The sequence below is a fragment of the Nerophis ophidion genome, linkage group LG17 (assembly GCF_033978795.1).
Source record: "Nerophis ophidion isolate RoL-2023_Sa linkage group LG17, RoL_Noph_v1.0, whole genome shotgun sequence".
NCBI classification, from domain to species: Eukaryota; Metazoa; Chordata; class Actinopteri; order Syngnathiformes; family Syngnathidae; genus Nerophis; species Nerophis ophidion.
This window is the reverse complement of record NC_084627.1, coordinates 2290720-2304235: the sequence shown is the minus strand read 5'-3', so window position 1 is coordinate 2304235 and position 13516 is coordinate 2290720. Positions and strand designations below refer to the sequence as shown.

The window sequence follows — 13516 nt, the reverse complement described above, 5'->3', positions numbered from 1 at the left end:
CGCAGCCACTAAACAAAAAAAGATAAAAAAGGTTTCTATATATTAGCTGCGCCGGACTATAAGCCACATATATTTATGTTGCAAAATGAGTTATTTACACGGAAAGATTGTGTCAGGTTCAAACACTGTTGACATCTATCAAACAGACAAAGAGGCAAGGAATCAAACAGAGACAGAATTAAATTTAGCTTAATTGAGGAGAAACGTCTGGGCTGGACTCTTGTACATTGTCCAACCACGCTCTGATGAAAGATTGTACGCCTCTTTTATTTGGACTTTCCCTGATTATAGCTAACGCCTTTATTTATTTAACCGCAGTCTTCAACGGTCATAGGTGTGTGGACTACAAAAACAAACACCGTATTTTCCGGACTGAATAGAGCACACCGAGACATGAGCCGCAGCCACTAAACAAAAAAAGATAAAAAAGGTTTCTATATATTAGCCGCGCCGGACTATAAGCCACATATATTTATGTGGCAAAATGAGTTATTTACACGGAAAGATTGTGTCAGGTTCAAACACTGATGACATCTATCAAACAGACAAAGAGGCAAGGAATCAAACAGAGACATAATTAAATTTAGCTCAATTGAGGAGAAACGTCTGGGCTGTACTCTTGTAGTGTCCCACCACGCTCTGATGAAAGATCGTACGCCTCTTTTATTTGGACTTTCCCTGATTATAGCTAACGCCTTTATTTATTTAACCGCAGTCTTCAACGGTCACAGGTGTGTGGACTACAAAAACAAACACCGTATTTTCCGGACTAAATAGAGCACACCCAGACATGAGCCGCAGCCACTAAATAAAAAAAGGTAAAAAAGGTTTCTATATATTAGCCGCGCCGGACTATAAGCCACATATATTTACGTTGCAAAATGAGTTATTTACAAGGAAAGATTGTGTCAGGTTCAAACACTGAGGACATCTATTAAACAGACAAAGAAGCAAGGACTCAAACAGAGACAGAATAAAATTTAGCTCAATTGAGGAGAAACATCTGGGCTGTACTCTAGTACAGTGTCCCACCACGCTCTGACGAAAGATCGTACGCCTCCTCTTTTATTTGGACTTTCCCTGATTACAGCTAACGCCTTTATTTATTTAACCGCAGTCTCCTACGGTCACAGGTGTTTGGACTACAAAAACAAATACTGCATTTTAATGACTAAATAGAGCACACCCAGACATCAGCCGCAGCCACTAAACAAAAAAAGATAAAAAAGGTTTCTATATATTAGCCGCGCCGGACTATAAGCCACATATATTTATGTTGCAAAATGAGTTATTTACACGGAAAGATTGTGTCAGGTTCAAACACTGATGACATCTATCAAACAGACAAAGAGGCAAGGAATCAAACAGAGACAGAATTAAATTTAGCTTAATTGAGGAGAAACGTCTGGGCTGGACTCTTGTACAGTGTCCCACCACGCTCTGATGAAAGATCGTACGCCTCCTCTTTTATTTGGACTTTCCCTGTTCACAGCTAACGTCTTTATTTATTTAACCGCAGTCTCCTACGGTCACAGGTGTGTGGACTACAAAAACAAACACCGTATTTTCCGGACTAAATAGAGCACACCGAGATATGAGCCATGCCCACTAAATTAAAAAAGAAAAAAAGTGTTCTATATATTAGCTGCACCGGACTATAAGCCACATATATATACGTTACAAAATGAGTTATTTACATGGAAAGATTGTGTCAGGTTCAAACACTGATGACAGCTATTAAGCAAACAAACAGAGAGAGAATTAAATTTAGCTCAATTGAGGAGAAACCTCTGGGCTGTACTCCTGTACAGTCTCCAACCACACTCTGACGAAAGATCGTACGCCTCCTCTTTTATTTGGACTTTCCTGATTCCATGGCAACAGCTGTTTCTAAAGGAAGGGGGTCGTAAACATCCGCTGCCTTTGTTTACAAAACAGTTCAAAGAAAAGGTGCCTGGAGGGGAGTCAGATCCTGCTTCCTTTTTGCTTTGTAGTTGCTCGCGGGTCAAGACAAAATCTTTCTGTGTATTACAATACATCAAAGAAACAGAACACCTTCATGTTGCTTCCCATCCTACACAGTGGAGTTTTACAAGCCTTCTTTTTGATAACTTAGATACAATTATTCAGACACTATCTTTGGACAAATGTATATCCTTTATATTGTGGATGTATTTATTGCATAGTACACAGGAGTTGATTGTGAAAAAGTGTTTGATGTATTCATTTTACCGCGGTTGACTTTGTTTTGAACGTGTAGAACAGTTGCTTTAAAACTGACTGTGCAGTTAATGATGTGCAACAGATTAATTGAGCCCCCACTTACTATTCTGTTGGCGTTACAGTTGCACAAAAGGTCATAAAACCAATTAAATGGCCATCTTACTCACAAAACGTGTTTTTCCAGTATGATTTATGGACAAGAAAATCTCACCAAAACAAAAATGTGTCAAAGAGTGTAGACTTGTTTTTCCACGCCTCAACTCTGAGGTCATTCCACTGTCATGCAGCCAGACAGTAAATTGTGGTCAGATAGCGGCACGTTCCCGTTCACTGAGTCCCCTTAATGCTTCTCTTTTCCTCTCTCATCCATCTCTGTCAGCGTCTACATACATATGATAGCCAGTGGCTGGCAACACATACAAAACTGAAGGTTTTATTCCAATATTAAAACCTTATTTTCACATTATTTTGTTGTTTTGACATTTATTTTTCTCGCTTGGTGTCTTGATACGATATCAGCAACAAAAAAAAAATAGAATTCCATGATATCGGCTCGCATTTAAAATCTCTGGAACGAGCAGTCCGGCAACGTGTTTACCATATATTCCCCACGCTTTGACCCCTGCAGCTTGTAAAACGGTGCATCTAATTTATGTATTTTCTTCGCTAAAAACCATAATTTCGTATTCAAGAAATTGTTTCAACAAGGACACTGAATAGGTGTGTTATTTTCCGTGCTATGGCACCCTCTTTTGGACAAGTTTACTCACTGCAGGTGCTGCGCGTTGGAAATGTACTTTCTGGTTTGTGCCTGGAACCGAACATATAACCAACCGTCTGTTGCATTTTCACTCAAAAGGATTCTTCATTCATCACTCCAAGCAATGTTTGTGTTACAATGTAACTAAAACAATTCATACTTACTCAACCGTCCCATGTGTGATGTCTGTAGGAGTGTTTTCATGCGTATTTCTACGTGCTATAGTAATGTAATCAAACTAGCATCGCTAGCATTAGCATTAGCTAACACATTTACAAGTTTTACCATGAATTGTATTATGTGGACCCCGACTTAAACAAGTTGAAAAACTTATTGTGGTGTTACCATTTAGTGGTCAATTGTACGGAATATTTACCGAACTGTGCAATCTACTAATAAAAGTCTCAATCGATCACTCAAAAGTTGACTTACTATGGCCTTCTGTTTGTATTGTTTCAGTTGCGTAAATTTACCAAAAATGTCACCGTGAAAAAGTTGTATACACATGTGTTATACATCAGTCTCGTAGTAATAACAGCTGTAAAGTGGCTTGGGCGTTTTATAAGGACGCCATGGTGCCGCCATTTTGAGACTCTAATGCATTGTGAACGGAGTGGAGCTTTTGTATTGAAGTGGGAATAGCAAACTTCCTGTTGATTTTAGCTTGTCAGTCTATGAAATATAGGTCTCAGTGAGACCTACATTGAGGTTTTTGTTTCATGTGAGTATGACATTTCTACAGTGAGTTAGAGGCAGTTTTGTCTGAGCAGGAAGTCGAGCAGGAATCCGCCATCTTGTGACAACATTAGTGCAACTGCAACAGCGCACCAGTACTTTAGGGGCTCATAAAATCCAAACCGGGGTAGTAATTAAAACGTTTCCAACAATTTTTAATCAGAAGGGTTCAATCTCTCTTCTGTGTTTATTAAAGCGGAAACGACAAACGGCCTCAGAGGAGATAATGTTTGAAAAAAAGCGTTGGTTTTGTTTTGTCAACTTTTGTTTTGAAGGGGGAATTGCAAAATTTCTGTTGATTTTAGCTTGGTGGTATGAGTGTCTGAAAAGGTCTCAGTAAGACCTACATTAAGTTTTTTTTTCATGTTTCTACGACATTGCTACTGAAAGTTACAGACAGTTTTGTCTGTGTTTTCTTCCTAGGGTGAGCTAGAGCGCAATTTTGAGTTTTGGGGTTTGGTTTTTTTGATTAGATCGCAATTTTTCTGATGTGAGTGTCAAATTTGGTTAGTTTTGAGGCATGCTATGGGGGTCAAATTACAGCTCAAAGAGGTGGTGGAATAATAAAAAAGAATAATAATAAAACCTTAGAAATTCAATAGGGTCCTCTGTCCCAAAGGGACTATGCAAAACGGAGCTACAGTAAGTAAATAAAAACAGAATGCTGGACGACAGCAAAGACTTACAGCGTGTGGAGCAGATGGCGTCCACAAAGTACATGCCATGACAATCAACACCAAAATAGGAGCGCAAGACAAGAACTAAAAACTCCAAATAAGTCAGGGTGTGATGTTACAGGTGGTGAGAGTACGCCTACTCTGAGACAAGTAATAACCTCACTAACAACTTTAACGACGCCCTGCGCGAAACCATTGATAACATAGCACCGCTAAAGTTAAAAAAGGCTCCAAAAAAGCGCACCCCGTGGTTTACAGAAGGAACTAGAGCTCAGAAATTATTATGTAGAAAGCTGGAACGCAAATGGCGCACGACTAAACTTGAGGTGCACCATCAAGCATGGAGTGATGGTTTAATAACTTATAAACGCATGCTTACCTTAGCTAAAGCTAAATATTACTCAAATCTCATCCACCGTAATAAAAATGATCCTAAATTTTTGTTTAGTACGGTAGCATCGCTAACCCAACAAGGGACTCCTTCCAGTAGCTCAACCCACTCAGCTGATGACTTTATGCAATTCTTTAGTAAGAAAATTGAAGTCATTAGAAAGGAGATTAAAGACAATGCGTCCCAGCTACAACGGGGTTCTATTAACACTGACACGATTGTATATACGGCGGATACTGCCCTCCAAAATACTTTCTCTCGTTTTGAGGAAATAACATTAGAGGAATTGTTACAACGTGTAAATGGAATAAAACAGACAACATGTTTACTTGACCCTCTTCCTGAGAAACTGATCAAGGAGCTCTTTGTATTATTAGGTCCATCAGTGCTAAATATTATAAACTTATCACTCTCCTCGGGCACTGTTCCCCTAGCATTCAAAAAAGCGGTTATTCATCCTCTTCTTAAAAGACCTAACCTCGATCCTGACCTCATGGTAAATTACCGACCGGTGTCTCACCTTCCCTTTATTTCAAAAATCCTTGAAAAATTTGTTGCGGAGCAGTTAAATGAACACTTAGCGTCTAACAATCTATGTGAAACCTTTCAATCCGGTTTCAGGGCAAATCACTCCACGGAGACAGCCCTCGCAAAAATGACTAATGATCTATTGCTAACGATGGATTCTGATGCGTCATCTATGTTGCTGCTCCTCGATCTTAGCGCTGCTTTCGATACCGTCGATCATAATATTTTATTAGAACGTATCAAAACACGAATTGGTATGTCAGACTTAGCCCTGTCTTGGTTTAACTCTTATCTTACTGATAGGATGCAGTGTGTCTCCCATAACAATGTGACCTCGGACTACGTTAAGGTAACGTGTGGAGTTCCCCAGGGTTCGGTCCTTGGCCCTGCACTCTTCAGCATCTACATGCTGCCGCTAGGTGACATCATACGCAAATACGGTATTAGCTTTCACTGTTATGCTGATGACACCCAACTCTACATGCCCCTAAAGCTGACCAACACGCCGGATTGTAGTCAGCTGGAGGCGTGTCTTAATGAAATTAAACAATGGATGTCCGCTAACTTTTTGCAACTCAACGCCAAAAAAACGGAAATGCTGATTATCGGTCCTGCTAGACACCGAACTCTATTTAATAATACAACTCTAACATTTGACAACCAAACAATTAAACAAGGCGACACGGTAAAGAATCTGGGTGTTATCTTCGACCCAACTCTCTCCTTTGAGGCACACATTAAAAGCGTTACTAAAACGGCCTTCTTTCATCTCCGTAATATCGCTAAAATTCGCTCCATTCTGTCCACTAAAGACGCTGAGATCATTATCCATGCGTTTGTTACGTCTCGCCTCGACTACTGTAACGTATTATTTTCGGGTCTCCCCATGTCTAGCATTAAAAGATTACAGTTGGTACAAAATGCGGCTGCTAGACTTTTGACAAGAACAAGAAAGTTTGATCACATTACGCCTGTACTGGCTCACCTGCACTGGCTTCCTGTGCACTTAAGATGTGACTTTAAGGTTTTACTACTTACGTATAAAATACTACACGGTCTAGCTCCATCTTATCTTGCCGATTGTATTGTACCATATGTCCCGGCAAGAAATCTGCGTTCAAAGGACTCCGGCTTATTAGTGATTCCCAAAGCCCAAAAAAAGTCTGCGGGCTATAGAGCATTTTCCGTTCGGGCTCCAGTACTCTGGAATGCCCTCCCGGTAACAGTTCGCGATGCCACCTCAGTAGAAGCATTTAAGTCTCACCTTAAAACTCATTTGTATACTCTAGCCTTTAAATAGACTCCCTTTTTAGACCAGTTGATCTGCCGTTTCTTTTCTTTTTCTTCTATGTCCCACTCTCCCGTGTGGAGGGGGTCCGGTCCGATCTGGTGGCCATGTACTGCTCGCCTGTGTATCGGCTGGGGACATCTCTGCGCTGCTGGTCCGCCTACGCTTGGGATGGTTTCCTGCTGGCTCCGCTGTGAACGGGACTCTCGCTGCTGTGTTGGATCCGCTTTGGACTGGACTCTCGCGAGTGTGTTGTATCCATTGTGGATTGAACTTTCACAGTATCATGTTAGATCCGCTCGACATCCATTGCTTTCCTCCTCTCTAAGGTTCTCATAGTCATCATTGTCACCGACGTCCCACTGGGTCATTATTGTCACCAATGTCCCACTGGGTGTGAGTTTTCCTACCGAGGATGTCGTGGTGGTTTGTGCAGCCCTTTGAGACACTAGTGATTTAGGGCTATATAAGTAAACATTGATTGATTGATTGACAAGAGCTATTGTGATGCATGCTTGGTTATGGTTGGAATTCATATCAAACAATTGCGGGAACGACTTTTTACTGTCAATATCGGCTGCTGAGTTAAATTTTTTAATGTTTTCCGCTGATGGTGTGCCTCAGATTTTTTTCAATGAAAAAAAAAAACGTGCTTGGGCTAAGAAAAGGTTGAAAAACACTTTTCTGCTCAACGCCTGGACTGGCTTCCATGTGCAGGCTTATCTTTTGTGTGCTGTGAAATAAACCCTGGGACATTAATACACACTTCCTGTCAGTGCGTGGCTTCCACACGCAACACAATTAAATGCCTTTTAGAAAAAGGCGGGGATAAAAGAGGCTAAGGCGGCACAAAAGCAGACGCTCCACGCGGCAGAAAATACTTTTTTTTTTAAGGATAAGCCGACATCAAAGCAGGGTTTTTTTTTACCTCTGAAATGTACGCTGGCGTCTTGCATTGTTCTGCTTTTCCTGCATTTTTTTTGGGGAGGAAAACCTGTAAACAACTCAAAGTGATGAGTCATTTTTCGAGCGTTTATATTGGGGCTAGCGGGCGCGGGATGAACCCGGGTTAAAGCGTTTTGAAGGGAGTGTCTGGAAAGTAGAGAGCGGACGCGTGGCGTTTCACTCCGTCTGCAGCTTAGAACCCCGCGGCAGGTTTGACTTCACAGGCCGGTCGTGTTTGTTGATGTCGGGGAGGCAGCGGGCGGGGCTCGCCGCGCCAAATCACAGCAGGAGGTCAGCCTCTTCCTGCGGCTCAGTGCCTCACCAAATTTAAAGAAAAAAAATCTTCCATCCGTTGCACACGTTCACACAGGAAACGAACCGAAAATGTTCTTATTTATTTATTTTATCTATAAATTGATTTGTGGTTGTATTGCACTGCGTGGCGGGGGGGGTGATGACCAAGAAGAATGCAGAGTTGGAATATAATTACAACACTTTATGTACATATTTATATGATATTTACATATTTATATAATATGTAACTACAAGCTCCATTCACAGACAGAGTCCCATTGCTTTTATGAAGTGAAGTGAATTATATTTATATAGCGCTTTTCTCAAGTGACTCAAAGCGCTTTACATAGTGACACCCAATATCTAAGTTACATCCAAACCAGTGTGGGTGGCACTGGGAGCAGGTGGGTAAAGTCTCTTGCCCAAGGACACAACGGCAGTGACTAGGATGGCACAAGCGGGAATCGAACCTGCAACCCTCAAGTTGCTGGCACGGCCACTCTACCAACCGAGCTATGCCGCCCGGTCGAGCAAGTCAAAAGCCGGAAAAAAATAAAATAAATGAAATAATAATTATTTTATTTTTTAAATTTTTAATTTTTAATACTTTTTATTTAAGGCAGCCGTAATTATTTTGTGGCGGGCCGCCACAAATACATTAATGTGTGGGAAACCCTGTTGTATAAGGTGAGACTTATTATCTGGCGTTTTGTTTAGTGCGTCTGCCTCACAATACGAAGGTCCTGCAGTCTTGGGTTCAATCCCAGGCTCGGGATCTTTCTGTGTGGAGTTTGCATGTTCTCCCCGTGAATGCGTGGGTTCCCTCCGGGTACTCCGGCTTCCTCCCACTTCCAAAGACATGCACCTGGGGATAGGTTGATTGGCAACACTAAATTGGCCCTAGTGTGTGACTGTGAGTGTGAATGTTGTCTGTCTATTTGTGTTGGCCCTGCGATGAGGTGGCGACTTGTCCAGGGTGTACCCCGCCTTCCGCCCGATTGTAGCTGAGAAAGGCGCCAGCGCCCCCCGCGACCCCAAAAGGGAATAAGCGGTAGAAAATGGATGAATGGATGTTTCGCAATATTATGCAAAAGCAACTTGAATTACCTTCTGGAACTTGCTGGTCTGCATTTGGGATCTGCATAAGTCCTAAAAATGTGTGCGTGTCCGCCTTTGTAGTCTGTAAGCTTCTTCTTTTTCTCTATATTCTTGTTATGGGACATTCGTCCTCCGCTGTTGCCATTTTTTAATATGAAGTAGTGTAAAGTTTTTACTTATATCTGTCAGTAAACTCGCCATGAAAGCGCTAAAACATACCGGTGTAGTGAGTTTGCATTATTCACCCAAGGAACTTTAGTTATTGTACTTGTTGTTGCACTAGTGAGCCACGGATGAGGAGATGCTGCTCCGTTATTGATTGGAGTAAAGTCTGAATGTCATTAAAACAGTTAGCTCCATCTTTTGACACTCCTGTCCTTGCACGCTACACCAAAGACGACGGGGAGAAGACGCTGCACCGGCTGTAGAAGAGAATTAAGAGTGTCTAACCGTAGACGATGACGGTGGCAGTGGTGCTACGTCTCTTGGCCACGCAGGTGTAGTTGGCCGTGTCCGAGAGGCGAGCCTGCTTGATAATCAGGTTGTGGTCGATGGTGATGCAATATTATGCAAAAGCAACTTGAATTACCTTCTGGAACATGCTGGTCTGCATTTGGGATCTGCATAAGTCCTAAAAATGTGTGCGTGTCCGCCTTTGTAGTCTGTAAGCTTCTTCTATTTCTCTATTGTCTTGTTATGGGACATTCGTCCTCCGCTGTTGCCATTTCTAATATGAAGAAGTGTAAAGTTCTTACTTATATCTGTCAGTAAACTCGCCATGAAAGCGCTAAAACATACCGGTGTAGTGAGTTTGCATTATTCACCCAAGGAACTTTAGTTGCTGTACTTGTTGTTGCACTAATGAGCCACGGATGAGGAGATGCTGCTCCGTTATTGATTGAAGTAAAGTCTGAATGTCATTAAAACAGTTAGCTCCATCTTTTGACACTTCTTCCACTCCTGTCCTTGCACGCTACACCAAAGACGACGGGGAGAAGACGCTGCACCGGCTGTAGAAGAGAATTAAGAGTGTCTAACCGTAGACAATGACGGTGGCAGTGGTGCTGCGTCTCTTGGCCACGCAGGTGTAGTTGGCCGTGTCCGAGAGGCGAGCCTGCTTGATGATCAGGTTGTGGTCGATGGTGACGCAATATTATGCAAAAGCAACTTGAATTACCTTCTGGAACATGCTGGTCTGCATTTGGGATCTGCATAAGTCCTAAAAATGTGTGCGTGTCCGCCTTTGTAGTCCGTAAGCTTCTTCTATTTCTCTATCTTCTTGCTATGGGACATTCATCCTCCGCTGTTGCCATTTCTAATATGAAGTAGTGTAAAGTTCTTACTTATATCTGTCAGTAACCTCGCCATGAAAGCGCTAAAACATACCGGTGTAGTGAGTTTGCATTATTCACCCAAGGGACTTTAGTTATTGTACTTGTTGTTGCACTACTGAGGCACGGATGAGGAGATGCTGCTCCGTTATTGATTGAAGTAAAGTCTGACTGTCATTAAAACAGTTATCTCCATCTTTTGACACTTCTTCCACTCCCGTCCTTGCACGCTACACCAAAGACGACGGGGAGAAGACGTTGCCCTGACTGTAGAAGAGAATTAAGAGTGTCTAACCGTAGACGATGACGGTGGCAGTGGTGCTACGTCTCTTGGCCACGATGTTCTTGGCCACGCAGGTGTAGTTGGCCGTGTCCGAGAGGCGAGCCTGCTTGATAATCAGGTTGTGGTCGATGGTGACGCAATATTATGCAAAAGCAACTTGAATGACCTTCTGGAACATGCTGGTCTGCATTTGGGATCTGCATAAGTCCTAAAAATGTGTGCGTGTCCGCCTTTGTAGTCCGTAAGCTTCTTCTATTCCTCTATCTTCTTGTTATGGGACATTCGTCCTCCGCTGTTGCCATTTCTAATATGAAGTAGTGTAAAGTTCTTACTTATATCTGTCAGTAAACTCGCCATGAAAGCGCTAAAACATACCGGTGTTAGTGAGTTTACATTATTCACCCAAGGAACTTTAGTTATTGTACTTGTTGTTGGACTAGTGAGCCACGGATGAGGAGATTCTCGTCCGTTATTGATTGAAGTAAAGTCTGAATGTCATTAAAACAGTTAGCTCCATCTTTTGACACTCCTGTCCTTGCACGCTACACCAAAGACGACGGGGAGAAGACGCTACCCCGGCTGTAGAAGAGAATTAAGAGTGTCTAACCGTAGACGATGACGGTGGCAGTGGTGCTACCTCTCTTGGCCACGCAGGTGTAGTTGGCCGTGTCCGAGAGGCGAGCCTGCTTGATGATCAGGTTGTGGTCGATGGTGACGCAATATTATGAAAAAGCAACTTGAATTACCTTCTGGAACTTGCTGGTCTGTATTTGGGATCTGCATAAGTCCTAAAAATGTGTGCGTGTCCGCCTTTGTTGTCTGTAAGCTTCTTCTTTTTCTCTATCTTCTTGCTATGGGACATTCATCCTCCGCCGTTGCCATTTCTAATATGAAGTAGTGTAAAGTTCTTACTTATATCTGTCAGTAAACTCGCCATGAAAGCGCTAAAACATACCGGTGTAGTGAGTTTGCATTATTCACCCAAGGAACTTTAATTATTGTACTTGTTGTTGCACTAGTGAGCCACGGATGAGGAGATGCTGCTCCGTTATTGATGGAAGTAAAGTCTGAATGTCATCAAAACAGTTAGCTCCATCTTTTGACACTCCCGTCCTTGCACGCTACACCAAAGACGACGGGGAGAAGACGCTGCCCCGGCTGTAGAAGAGAATTAAGAGTGTCTAACCGTAAACGATGACGGTGGCAGTGGTGCTGCGTCTCTTGGCCACGATGTTCTTGGCGACACAGGTGTAGTTGGCCGTGTCCGAGAGGCGATCCTGCTTGATAATCAGGTCGTGGTCGATGGTGACGCAATATTATGCAAAAGCAACTTGAATTACCTTCTGGAACATGCTGGTCTGCATTTGGGATCTGCATAAGTCCTAAAAATGTGTGCGTGTCCGCCTTTGTAGTCCGTAAGCTTCTTCTATTTCTCTATCTTCTTGTTATGGGACATTCGTCCTCCGCTGTTGCCATTTCTAATATGAAGTAGTGTAAAGTTCTTACTTATATCTGTCAGTAAACTCGCCATGAAAGCGCTAAAACATACCGGTGTAGTGAGTTTGCATTATTCACCCAAGGAACTTTAGTTATTGTACTTGTTGTTGCACTAGTGAGCCACGGATGAGGAGATGCTGCTCCGTTATTGATTGAAGTAAAGTCTGAATGTCATCAAAACAGTTAGTTCCATCTTTTGACACTCCTGTCCTTGCACGCTACACCAAAGACGACGGGGAGAAGACGCTGCCCTGACTGTAGAAGAGAATTAAGAGTGTCTAACCGTAAACGATGACGGTGGCAGTGGTGCTACGTCTCTTGGCCACGATGTTCTTGGCGACACAGGTGTAGTTGGCCGTGTCCGAGAGGCGAGCCTGCTTGATGATCAGGTTGTGGTCGATGGTGATGTAGAAGTTCCGGTCGTCGGCGGGGTCGATCACCTCCTCGTTTTTCAGCCACTCCACCTGCGGAGAAGACGGAATAGAGGTGAGAAAAAATGAGAGTGGAGAGCCGACCGTGAATTGATTAACGTGGACCCCGACTTAAGTAAGTTGAAATACGTATTCGGGTGTTACCATTTAGTGGTCAATTGTACGGAATATGTACTGTACTGTGCAATCTACTAATGAAGGTTTCAAAGCTAACATAACATAAACAGTAGGCGGTGCTATTGGGAACTTTGGAACAATAAATAGAGAGAGACTACACTACAGACATCACAAAAAACAAACAAACAAACAAACACCTAAAGTAAAATGTACAAAACCCAAAACCGGTGAAGTTGGCACGTTGTGTAAATGGTAAATAAAAACAGAATACAATTATTTGCAAATCATTATCAATTGAATAGACTGCAAAGACAAGATACTTCACGGTCGAACTGGAAAACTTTGTTTTTTTTTGCAAATATGAGCTCATTTGGAATTTGATGCCTGCAATATGTTTCAAAAAAGCCGGCACAAGTGTCACAAAAGACTGAGAAAAGTTGAGGGATGCTCATCAAACACTTATTTGGAACGTCCCACAGGTGAACAGGCTGATTGGGAACAGGTGGGTACCATGATTGGGTAAAAGAGCAGCTTCCATGAAATGCTCAGTCGTTCACAAACAAGGACGGGGCGAGGGTCACCACTTTGCGAACAAATGCCTGAGCCAATTTGTTAGAATAATTGTTTCTCACAAAAACTGAAAAGCTGTCTTTGGAACCTACCAAGAGTAAGGCTCATAAAACGCCACTGTGTATGGGAGAAGCAAGATAAGGGTGTTCCTGTGTCTTTCATATATTAGAATCAAACAGAAAGATATTGTCTTTCCCAAGCACTGTGGAAGCGAGGAGGAGGCAGGACCGGAGTCCCCTCCTTTTACAAACATCTCCTTGAACTCTTTTACGAACCTCTTCTTTGAACAGTTTTACGACCTTTTCTGTGAACTGTATACAACCCTCGTCCCTTACAAACAGCTGTTGA

At 42.5% G+C, this 13516-nt stretch overlaps 1 protein-coding gene across 2 annotated transcripts in view; it reads right to left on the bottom strand.

Annotated features, from left to right (window-relative positions):
* The window catches only part of unc5cb (unc-5 netrin receptor Cb), a 446958-nt gene that overhangs the window by 72794 nt on the left and 360648 nt on the right, over nucleotides 1–13516 (bottom strand). For both annotated transcript variants that reach the window (XM_061875702.1, XM_061875703.1), the window contains exon 5: nucleotides 12334–12514. In XM_061875702.1, the coding sequence (XP_061731686.1) occupies nucleotides 12334–12514 (181 nt within the window). The remainder of the gene's footprint in view (nucleotides 1–12333; nucleotides 12515–13516) is intronic.